At 37.2% G+C, this 11,972-nt stretch overlaps 1 protein-coding gene across 1 annotated transcript; it reads left to right on the top strand.

Moving 5' to 3' along the window:
* LOC104743863 (pentatricopeptide repeat-containing protein At1g43980, mitochondrial) lies at window positions 8,182-10,449 on the top strand. The gene has a single exon (XM_010464899.2). The coding sequence runs from the start codon at window positions 8,428-8,430 to the stop codon at window positions 10,339-10,341; it is 1,914 nt and encodes a 637-aa protein (XP_010463201.2). The 5' UTR covers window positions 8,182-8,427; the 3' UTR covers window positions 10,342-10,449.

Raw genomic sequence — 11,972 nt, 5'->3', positions numbered from 1 at the left:
CAAGACCTTCCTTGTTTATTGATTTCCTAGCTTAAATCATGTTGTTTGATCGTTGTTTGATTTGCTTTTGTATTGCTCTGTTTTTCTTGCATTGCTCTAATTTCCGGATTTGTCCAGCTCGACCCTGCACTCGATCTACACTCGATCGAGTGCTTGCTCGAGTTCATTCCCAGAACTCTTGTTTATGCTTTGTAGTTGTCCTGTCTCATTTCCTGTTTCATTTTAGTTGCATTTCTGCTGCATTCACTTAGTGTTCTGTTTATTACTTGTCTTGCATTAGTTCATTACTTGCATTATCATAGTTCTATTTCTGTTCTTGGTTCATCATAGATTTGATTAGTCTGTTCTCTTTACATTTAGCATCTATCTTAGTAGTTTTTACTTTCTGCATTTTACATTTCATCAATAGGATTGTTAGTGGCAAACATCCTTTACATTTGGCTTGACTTAGACATTTATGCACATCCTGATTGCTTGCAAACTCTCAGATTGGATTGACACCTCTTATACTACAATTGCATAAGGGGAATTGAAACACCTTGCTTTCACCATTGTTCATCATCATATCATTCATTCACATTCCATTTCACACACCAAGAAAGACACAAGTTTCACCATGCGATATTTAAGACTGAACCATGCCATTAATTTCGTCTAGGCCATGCGGTATTTAAGACCGAAACATGTCATGCCAATTTTAGTAAATAATTTCTTGTCTATTAATACATAATTAATATATGCATGAAACAATCCTAGACAAAAATATAATCTAGTATGAACAAGGAAATATGCACATAAATTCAGGGTTTTAGAATTTCCTCTTTTAAGTTTTTCTTTTCTCTAATAAGATTATTTCATTTTTTTTTAAGTTTTCCTTTTTTCTAGATAAGATTATTTCCTTTTTAAGTTTTCCTTTTTAGTTTAGTAAATTTTCCTATTCTGAATAGAATTAGAACAAGAGGTTTTAGAAAAAAAACATTTCTCTAGGGTTTCGATTTTAAGTTCTTAGTTTTAGGGTTTCATGCAAGACATAGAACAATTCTTATTTTAAGTTTTCAATTTATGCAAGACATATCACAATCAGTCAATAACAAACAATCAATCCTAAGCAATTCTAAACCTCATACAATCGGATTTTAATGTTTTAGGGTTTAGAGTTTTAAGCTTTAGGGTTTTCTAGAATTTAGAACTTTAGGGTTTTGATTTGTTGATTGTGTAATTGTAGATTTTAGGGTTCTAATATATTTAAGATCAGGTTGGATATATGTGTCCGATGAATTCGATATATTTAGCTTACACCGTTTGGGGTTGACTGGAATTGATCCAGGAGCTAAAGACCTCGGATATACCTTGAGTTTGATCACGATCCTCGGACTAGTCACGAACAAAACTTGATCACAAACTTAGAACCGATCGCCGAGCTTGAATAATCACGAACTTGATCTGGTTGATAGCTTGGATGAACAAAGGATGTTGTGCGGCTGCTTTAGGGTTTAAGGGATTTTTCTTAGTTGGAGTTTAGGGGAAACTCGTGCTGATAATGTGTTGTGAAAGTAGAGATACTCGAAGGATGTATTCTCTTGTATTATTAATCGATTGAATAAGAGTTACATATATATAGTAGTACAAAGCCCTAAACATATTAGGGTTCCTAAACCGACTTAGTATAAGAGAAGGTGGCCGATGGGCCTTGTGGACTTAGACAATATGTGGGCCAGTTATGGAGATCCATCCTAAGTGATATACAACAAGAATTACCCTTTTTTATATACCCTTTTTCAAAAATACTCATTTTTAGCCATTTTCGTTTTTGTCCTCCTTTAATTTTTAATGACCATTTTACTCTTACATGAAAAATATTTTAATCAATAAAATGAAAAAAAATTCTGACATATTTTCCCGCCAAAAAAAATTTGAATAAAAATTCCCGCAAAAAAAAATTGACAAGACTTCTATAAGGTTTTTATAAGGTTTTTAAATAAAGCCTTATAAAACCTAGTAAAAACTTTGTAAATGTCTTATAAAAAACCTTTTAAAAACATTTTAAAAACTTTTTAAACGCCTTTTAATGATCTCACGGTTGATGGTCTTGAAGATAACGGCTGGTGAAATGGCTTGAAGATTGTGGAGAACATTGTTTCTCTGCTTCCAAATAGCATAGACAGTGGCATGATAGACAATTTTCCTGAGCACTGATGGTGAGGAAACCGTGCTAAGCTTGATTCAGGAGAGTAAACTTTCCCAGTTCTTAAACTGACCTGGAACTAGGCTTAATCTGGTCTGCACCGAGTTCCAAATAGATGCGCTGAAGCCACATGTGGGAAGGAGATGGTCTCTTGTCTCTGCATTTGTTGCGCATAAACAACAAAGCGAGAAAACCTGCAAACCCCAGGAAATCATTCATGAACGAGTAGGAAGTCTGTTCCGATGAAAGACCCACATGTGGAAAGAGTTTCTTGGGGTAGCTCCTTTAAACCAAATCACAGGAAACCAGTCTTTTTCAGGTTCCATCTGCCTTAGGGCTTCCCACGTCCTTGAAAAAGAAAAACCGTTGCAGTTAAAATTGTTAACAACCCAACCATAAGAGTCTTCAAGGTCAGAATGCAGAGGGGAAGCTATTGTAGTGAGGTAGATGTGAAGATCAAGGGCTTGCTGAGATCTGGGGGAAGGCAGTCTCCAGGATGTTTCTCCGATGGCATCAGCTACAGTGGCTGCAATCGGGATTCTAATGTTTCTAGGAACTTCATCTCCCAAAAAATTTATCAGATGACCAAAAGAATTCCAAGAGCCATACCAGAAACTAGCAGTTAACCCGTTTCCAATTGAGCATTTCAAAAACCTCTCTGCAATCGGTCGAAGACGTAAAATGCATCTCTAGTTCCAAGTATCATGTATGCTTTCTTTAATAGACTAAAATTCTGCAATAGAGCTGTTTACTGAGCATGGGAAATAGTGGTACATGTGCCAATTAACCCAGAGGGAATGACTATTTGAGAATAGCAACCAAATGAACTGGACATTTAAAGTTATGTTCCAGTCGGAGAGTATCTGAGACCAAGGCTGCCTTCTTCCTTTGGCAGGCAGACCTGAGGCCAAGCCACTTTTGCTTGGTAACTATTTTCAATACCTCCAGACCAAAGGAATCGTGAGCACAAAGACTCTATTTCTTTGATACAGCCTTTTGGCAGCCTGATTCCCTTTAGAGCTGATAGAATGAAGTCCTTTCTAACAAAGTCAAAAGATTTTCTCAGATCAACTTTAAGCATGCCTCGAGAATCTATGTTTTTTCTTTTATAACCATGGACTATCTCTGTGGCAAGCAAAACATTTTTCGAAAGGTTTCTCCCTTTGATAAAAGCATATTGGCAAGGTGATATGACATCTAGGAGTAATACCTTGAGCCTGTTTGCAAACAGTTTTGAGATGACCTTGTAAAGAGAATTCAGGCAGGATATAGGTCTGAATTCTGATGGTTTTGAGGCATTAGGGATCTTTGGGATCAAAACCAGCGAAGTTGCATTCCATTGAAAAGCTTTCCTGAATTGAAAAATTCTTTTACTGTCCAGATAACCTCACCACCAACAATACTCCAACAGCTAATAAAGAATTCTGCTGGGTAGCCATTTGGGCCACTGGATTTATTCCTTGGAAGAGAGCAAAAATCCTCTTTAATCTCTTCCAAGGATAAAGGCTTTGCCATCTGGTTTTGTTGATCAATAGAGCATCTGAAATCAAAGAGGTTTGTGGTGTCTTCCTGAGTGAAAGAGGGAGGTGAGACTGCATTACCTAGGAGATCTAAGAAGTAATCCGCACAAATGTCTTGGATGCCGTGAGGAGAATCAATTTTTTCTCTATTCTCGTTCTCTAGAAAATGAATGTGGTTTATCGCTTTTCTCAAGTTAACCATCTTGTGAAAGTAAGCAGAGTTACCATCTCGCAGCCAAGATATACCACCTCTCTGGCTTATAAACTTTTCCTCAACAATGATCAGAAACTGCCCAATTTTCTCACCTTCGATAAGGATTTCAGCATTTAACGGTGAGGTATTGGGCAGTAGAGTGTTCTGGTGCTGAATCACTATCTTGTTTGCTTCTTTGACTCTCAACTCGATACCCGAATAATTTGCTCTACTGAAATCCCAAATAAGTTTGTTTAGAGCTCTCAACTTTAGTGAGATTCAGAACATCTCAAAACCCTAAAAATTGAAAGAGAACCAATTTTGACAGATGAGATGGATAAAACCTTGGTCTTGGAGTAGGAAGGTAAGTAGCTTGAAGGGCGTCTTCTGCCTTTGACGATCAATAAATAGAGTGATAGATGAACAAGCAAGATCCTGGAAATCAGGCTCCCCAAAATAAGCATAGGAGGATGGAAAATGTACTGCCCAGATATCGTTAACTAGAGCTCTGTCTAGCTTTTTTGCGATTGGATCCTGTTTCCTCTTGTTCCACCAAGTATAAGAGCATTCTCTGAACGTAAGATCTTGGAGGGATGCATTATGAAGGCAATCCCTAAATACTGAAGTTTCTCAATCCACCGAGAAACTATCAGACTTAGAATGCTCACTAGGGTTAAGAGTTTGATTGAAATCACCAATAACTGACCAGGGTTTCCCTTGAAGAGCTGGATTCGAAGACAAGTTGAAGATTTCATCCCAAAGAGCGATTCTTTCCACCTCCTCGTTTGAAGCGTAGAAAAAAGAAACTATCATAGGAACAACTGAGCTAGGTAGAGTAACCTGACATGTTACCATTTAGAGAGATTTTGGTACAATGGAAACTTTGACACTAGGGTGCCAAATGACCCAAATATTACCCAAAGCCAAAAACCATAATTCTCCTCATACAACCAACATGGCAATAATCTATTGATGAACTTGCCTCACTTGTACAGTTGTACATGAGTCTCGATCAGGCTACCAAAAAGAGGCTTATTTCTTCGACGCCATTTCTTAAATCCGGTACGATGGGATAACTTATTAAAGCCTCAGACATTCCAACAAAAAATATCTATACATATAAAAATTAGTTGATTCTGAGGCCCTTGCCTCGTTCACGCTTACGTTGCCTAGTCAACACCACTGTTTTGAACTGAAAATCATCATGTTCCATCTCGCTATTCGCATAAGACTCACTACCATGATAACCACTAGAAGAGACATCCGACGAATCTGCATCTGCACCAGAGATGCCTGCTGAGATACTTGCATCACCTGAACCGCTGCAATCACCCACTGACTTTGGACCATTAAGAACTGACGTTGATGAAGACAACACACCTGTTTCTTTTAACAAAGCTTGAGTCTTATCTGAAACCGCTGGTGGAGGAATATCATCACAAGGTTTGACCTGTTTACCCTGATAAGATAATATCTTTTTCTTCTTCTTGTTTTTGGGGTACACTTCCACCGTGTGTGCAGTTGAGTTACAGTCTGAACAAGAGACAGGGGCCATCTTGCAGCGCTTAACGCTATGGCCTATCTCATTATAGTGCCCACAGGACTTGAGACAAGAACCCTTTTTATTTCTTCGGACTAAAATTTGACGTTCACTGCCTGTGGCAATGGTTTGCGAGGGTCAATAACAGTGAAAAACTTTGCCACCTCTAGGTTTGTTTTATTTGCTGTCGAGGGATGGAGGCATTTTGGATCTCCAACAAGGCCTCCAATGTACTCCAACCCATCATTGTTGAAGAATAGCAGGGGAACATCCCGCATTTTGAGCCAAATTGGGGCAGACGAAAAATTCCGGCATATTTGGAATGAAACCTGGTTTCCAATTTGCAACGAACATTGTCTGACCGTCTATGCTCCAAAGCCTTTGGTTTAGGACTCTAGACCGTGTTTGGGAATTCGGAATCCTGAAAATAAACGCATTTCCTTCAAGTTTTGAGACTGAGATGTCCCAAAACTTATTGCTCCAAATTTCGTTGACAATGGTGTGAATTGTACCATGAGATGGCGGATCAGAGTAGAATTGACGGATTATGAAAGAATCCTAAGACTTCTCATGCTTCTCGATGACATAATTTGGAATCTCTAAGCAAAGTTCCATCGAGGATAAAGTGAACAGCTTTTCCCTTTTTTGAGAGGATTCTTGTAGAACATTTGAATATCTTGAGCCATTCATCGTCTCCTGCTTTGCTGACTCTTGAAACAGGGTCATCTAATTTCTTAGCTTTCGCAGAGTTTTTTTGAGATTCTGAGAATTCTAGGACGGTTGTGCTTGCAACTTTCGCAGAGGTTGGGCCGGTAAGTTCTTTTGATGGAAGCTCGACCTCAATTGTTGTTTTCTCGGATGGTATTGGGGGTAATGGCTCTACAACACCCGCTTTCGCGTCTTCTGAATTCAGATCTGGAACAAAGGTTGCGCAAACTGAGGTTTCAATGGATGAGTCTGAAGACGGCGCTTCAGTTGTGGCATTAGGTTGTAAAGGAGAGGACTTAGTCATCAAACACTGGTCGAATCAGAAGAAGATGGAGATTTCGTGCCCTTTGAGAGCTTGGACGGGGAAATCCATCTCGGGGGTTTCTTTTTGGTGGTCTTATTCTTCCCCATATGGCGGGGAGGGCCTGAAGAAAGGGACGGCGGAGGATTCCACCGTCGTGAGAGGCGACAGATGCGGTTGGAAAAAACAGTTACTTAACGCTCTAGAGAGAGAGAGAAAAAAAAATAATAATCTCTTATAGTAAAAAAGAAAAAAACCAATTTTAAATTTCTTCCCTAATATATATTGATAAAAGTAAAGAGATTATATTTTATACCTACACAAATTTAAATTTGTATACATTCACATGAATAATAGCAATAATTCTATTATAAAACATCAATGATTGTTATTTTACTAACCAAGTTCTGTTTTCTGAATTTTTTTCAAATAACCTCTTCTAGTTGGCTTCTACTCAAACAAACAACAAGACATTCTAATCGTATGAGAAGATCTATAAGATAAGGTTGTTCAAGACATTTTTAAAATACCTAATTGTAGAAAATACATTCTACCAAAAAAAAGATGGCGTCTTAATTACTTCACCGGGAGATCGTACTATCGGATGCCATCATCTAGCGGCTCTGGAAGAGAGTAGCAGCGTGGAGTCCATGAACCCTAATTTTTGATGGACTTGTGTTTGTTATTTAATTTGGGCTCTTGTATTGGCTTGGCCCATTATTTATTGGTTTGTAATTGTAATTTTTGAAGGTCCATTATCATAAATTCGATCTAATTGAGTTCGAATAAATCGAATTAGAAAAAAAAAATCAGTTTATTTTGGAATTGACTTTAATTCTAATAACCGACCTGAATAACCCGATTACCGAATAATCCAAACCGAACTTTGATTCGGGTCAATTCGGCAGAATTTATAGAAAACCGAAAATTTGAAAAATCGAATAACCCAAACCGAATAACCCGAAATAACCGAATGCTCATGCCTAATGTGTTTAATAGATATCTAACCGACCATTAATGCAATTATTCTGGTATGCTCCTAAATTGTTCCAAAATTTAAAATATTGAATTGATGAAACCACTATTATTTCATAAATCCAAACAAAAAAATATGTGTTATAAACATTGTATCAAAGAAATGTATTTATAAACATAACCTCTCACATACGTGCGGGTCCGAATCTTATTTTCTCTTATTTTTTCTAACACAAGAAATGACGAAAAAGGCTAAACAAAACCCTAAACATTGACACTCCTCTTTTATAATAGATCCTAGGATTCCCTAAACCCAAACCAAGCTAAATGGATTTGAATCCTTTTATATTATACTTTCAAATCCATTCTAATTTATTTAAAATATAATGTAGATTTTGAAATCCAAAAACAAATCAGTAAATAAATAACATAGAATTTTAATAAGTATTTATAAATTATATAACTAATAACACATAATTTTAATATTTATTTTAAAATTAATAATTGAATAATACATAACGTTTTATTGGAATTTCAAACCCAATAACCTCTCTTCGTGCTGGCTAAAACGCTTAAACCTGCAACGACTTCGTTTGAAGTCAAGACATTGACCAGATGATGGACAGACTGTTTACCACTAGACCATTAAACATTTACGAAAATGATGCCCCAAAAACCGTAAATAAATATTGTTTTATGAGCTTTAGCTCCGGGCCAGGCCTGCCTCTCTTACTCTTACAGTCTTACTGAATACAACTTTTGATTGTGTCCATTGAGACACTCCCATCTTGTTGCGTTCATCAACACCGTCCGAAATTGAGCTTGGAGCGTTACATTTTTACTTTTTAATAGTTTTTATACTGATCTGGTATTCTGGTTTACGAACCAATTTTTAATTTTATTATATAAGTGTCCAAAAAACAAAGTATTTGTAAACTTATATGAAATATGAGGTTTGTAATTTTAGAGTGATTTAAACAAACAAACCAAAGTGTCCGCACATGTATGTTCCAACTGCTCCGACGAGCTCATGGACTTTGCATGCCGTCTTCTTTCTACTTCTCGCGTCTCGTAGACCGCTCTTTGCTCTCAAAGTGTCCGACTTTAGCCAGAGTCGCCCATGCCCAGCTCCTCAAAGTTGGATTCATACCCAATACTTTTTGGGGAAATCGCTGTCTTCAACTCTACTTCAAATCCGGATCTGTCGTCGATGCTTTTCAACTGTTGGACGATATTCCTGATAAGAACACTATATCCTGGAACGTTTCCCTGAAGGGTTTGTTAAAAAATGGTTATCTAAACTATGCACTTGACCTGTTCGATGAAATGCATGAACGAGATGTTGTTAGCTGGAACACAATGATTTCAGGGTTGGCTTCTTGTGGGTTTCCGGAATATGGGATGAGGGTTTTCTTGGATATGCAGAGTTGGGTTATCCGACCAACTGAGTTCACGTTTTCGATTCTGGCTTCTCTAGTTTCTTGTGTTAGCCATGGGGAGCAGATTCATGGTAATGCTATTTGCAGTGGCGTGAGTAAGTCTAATTTGGTGGTGTGGAATTCATTCATGGATATGTATAGAAGAATAGGCGTTTTTGATTATGCTTTATCAGTGTTTTTAACTATGGAAGATAGAGATGTTATCTCGTGGAACTGTTTGATTTTGTGTTGTTCTGATTCTGGTAACAAAGAAGTGGCTTTGGATCAGTTTGGTCTGATGAGAGAAATGGGGAATCGACCGGACGAATACACAGTTTCAACGGTTGTGTCTATTTGCTCGGATTTGCGAGATTTGTGCAAGGGTAAGCAGGCTATTGCTCTTTGCATCAAGATGGGGGTTTTATCTAACACCATTGTTTTAGGAGCTGGGATTGACATGTTTTCCAAATGCAACAGATTGGATGATTCGGTTAAGCTTTTCAGAGAGTTGGGGAAATGGGATTCAGTGTTGTGCAACTCCATGATCGGTAGCTATTCGTGGCATGGTTTTGGAGAAGATGCTCTGAGGCTCTTTATTGTTGCCATGAGACAGAGCATTAGGCCCGATAAGTTCACGCTCAGTAGTGTTTTGAGCTCGATGAATGCTGTGATGCTAGATCACGGAGCACAAGTTCATTCTTTGGTTATCAAGTTGGGGTTTGATCAGGACACGGCAGTAGCCACCTCACTCATGGAGATGTACTTTAAAACCGGTTTAGTTGATTCAGCAATGAGAGTGTTTGCCACAACAGATGGAAAAGATCTGATCTTTTGGAACACAGTGATAATGGGCTTGGAGAGAAACAGCAAAGCAGCTGAGTCTCTTGCTGTTTTCAATCAATTGCTGATGAACCAAGGTCTGAAACCGGATAGAGTGACTTTAATGGGTATCTTGGTAGCTTGTTGTTATGCTGGCTTTGTTAATGAAGGAATTCAGATATTCTCTTCAATGGTAAAGACTTATGGAGTTAATCCCGGAAACGAGCATTATGCCAGTATAATCGAATTGCTTTGCAGAGCAGGTATGATCAGTGAAGCAAAGGACATTGCCGACAAGATACCTTTTGAACCAAGCTCTCATATCTGGGAACCGATTCTCTGTGCATCTCTGGATCTTGGAGACACGAGACTCGCTGAGACTGTGGCGAAAACAATGTTAGAATCTGAACCAAAGTCATCGTTTCCATATCTGGTTCTGATCAAGTTATACGAGATGACATGGCGCTGGGAAAATTCAGTGAAGATAAGATACGCCATGAATGAACAGAAGATCAAATCGGCTCAAGGATCGAGCAAGATCGGTATAAAGAGCAGCGTGTACAGCTTCGAGGGTGACCAGTTGCAAATTCATGGAGGTCATGATACTTGCGCAGTCTTGGACTTATTGTCTTGGGACTCTGTTGATCAGAAAATTCATTGGTCTGCATATCATTTTCACTAACAAGGTAACATTTAGTAGTAAGTGATTTTTTCATCTACTTTAACCTCAGGGATCAGGCTGTATCCATTAATCATGGAATATTTCAATATTTTTTCCACGATATGGAAAAGTTAAATATACNAAAGATCAAATCGGCTCAAGGATCGAGTAAGATCGGTATAAAGAGCAGCGTGTACAGCTTCGAGGGTGACCAGTTGCAAATTCATGGAGGTCATGATACTTGCGCAGTCTTGGACTTATTGTCTTGGGACTCTGTTGATCAGAAAATTCATTGGTCTGCATATCATTTTCACTAACAAGGTAACATTTAGTAGTAAGTGATTTTTTCATCTACTTTAACCTCAGGGATCAGGCTGTATCCATTAATCATGGAATATTTCAATATTTTTTCCACGATATGGAAAAGTTAAATATACTGCACAGCACATCGATGTATTGAAATATCAATTTGATTATAAGAAAAAAATTGTTGTCAATCTTGTTAAGGGTCTCTATGACTATCACTTTCTTTTTCTAGGACAAGTTGAATTCTGTAGAGTCGCGTCGTATGTTCTTGTTTTGTTTTATTTCAATTTCTTGATTTAGTAGTTGATGTTGTTTAGGTGTTTATGATATTAGAAATTTTGAAAATTTTCCGATGTTAACATTTTTAATTTTTGTCTAGTTCTAGTGTTCTAGGACTCAGTTGTTATCGGACTCGCAATCAAATATCAAACTTCTTCGTCATTGGATGTAAAAAAATCTTTCTGCAACTCTCTAATCTCATCCAGACTCATATAAGTTCTTGTTGTAAATAATTATTATTCATGACCAGAGTTACGGTTGATTCGATTTATTCGAAATATTCTTGGTTTAAAGCGGATTAGTTTGAGGATGAGTAAGTAGTACACACATTTAGCGAATTTCAAAGAAACAGTTAGCTTGGCCTAAACTAAGAATATTGCTGAATTCTCGCCTTCTCGGGATTCATTTTTGCAAAGCTTTTCGTACACACTAGTTGTAGATTTTTACAACTCTTAAAAAACCTAATAACAACATATCACATCCAAATTCTAAATAACTTGTTAACGTGTAATTTAGATTTTGTAGAGTTTTATAACTTTGTGCTGTTGTTTTAATTTGTAACTTTGTCTAGATTAAGCAAATGCTTCCTACTTTTTTGAGGTCAAGTGCCCATCATCAGCCTATTGGATATATCTGAGCGGAGAGTTGCGAATCTTGGTTCGAAGAAAAGCGATGAGTCAGGATGAAAGAACGAAAAATGTTTTGGCGAACGGAAACATCGGTCCGACTAATAAGTGAAAACGCGGCCGTCAATTTTTTACTCTAGTAGTAAATAAATCCCAACCATTAATTTTTGAGATATTTGGCAAAATGATACATTTTTCAAACATAATTAGAAAAAAAGATACATTCACTATTTATAATTAGAAAAAACCACAATTATCACTGTTTGTCTATTTTCTCAGCCTTTTTTGTCATTCAGCAATCTTCTTAATTACATTTATGCCATTGTACCTCCTTTTTCTTTCCATTTCTTGATTTTTCAAATAATTATTAATGTAATTTTTTTAGAAAACTTTTTAAATACAAAAAATCTATATTTTTTTCTTTACAATTTGATATAAATA

This window comes from Camelina sativa, chromosome 14 (assembly GCF_000633955.1).
Source record: "Camelina sativa cultivar DH55 chromosome 14, Cs, whole genome shotgun sequence".
NCBI classification, from domain to species: Eukaryota; Viridiplantae; Streptophyta; class Magnoliopsida; order Brassicales; family Brassicaceae; genus Camelina; species Camelina sativa.
This window is presented reverse-complemented; position numbering and strand designations above follow the sequence as displayed.

What these genes read in the sequence shown, in the direction of transcription:
- LOC104743863 (XM_010464899.2), top strand. Translation starts at nt 8,428, where the DNA reads ATGTTCCAACTGCTCCGACGAGCTCATGGACTTTGCATGCCGTCTTCT.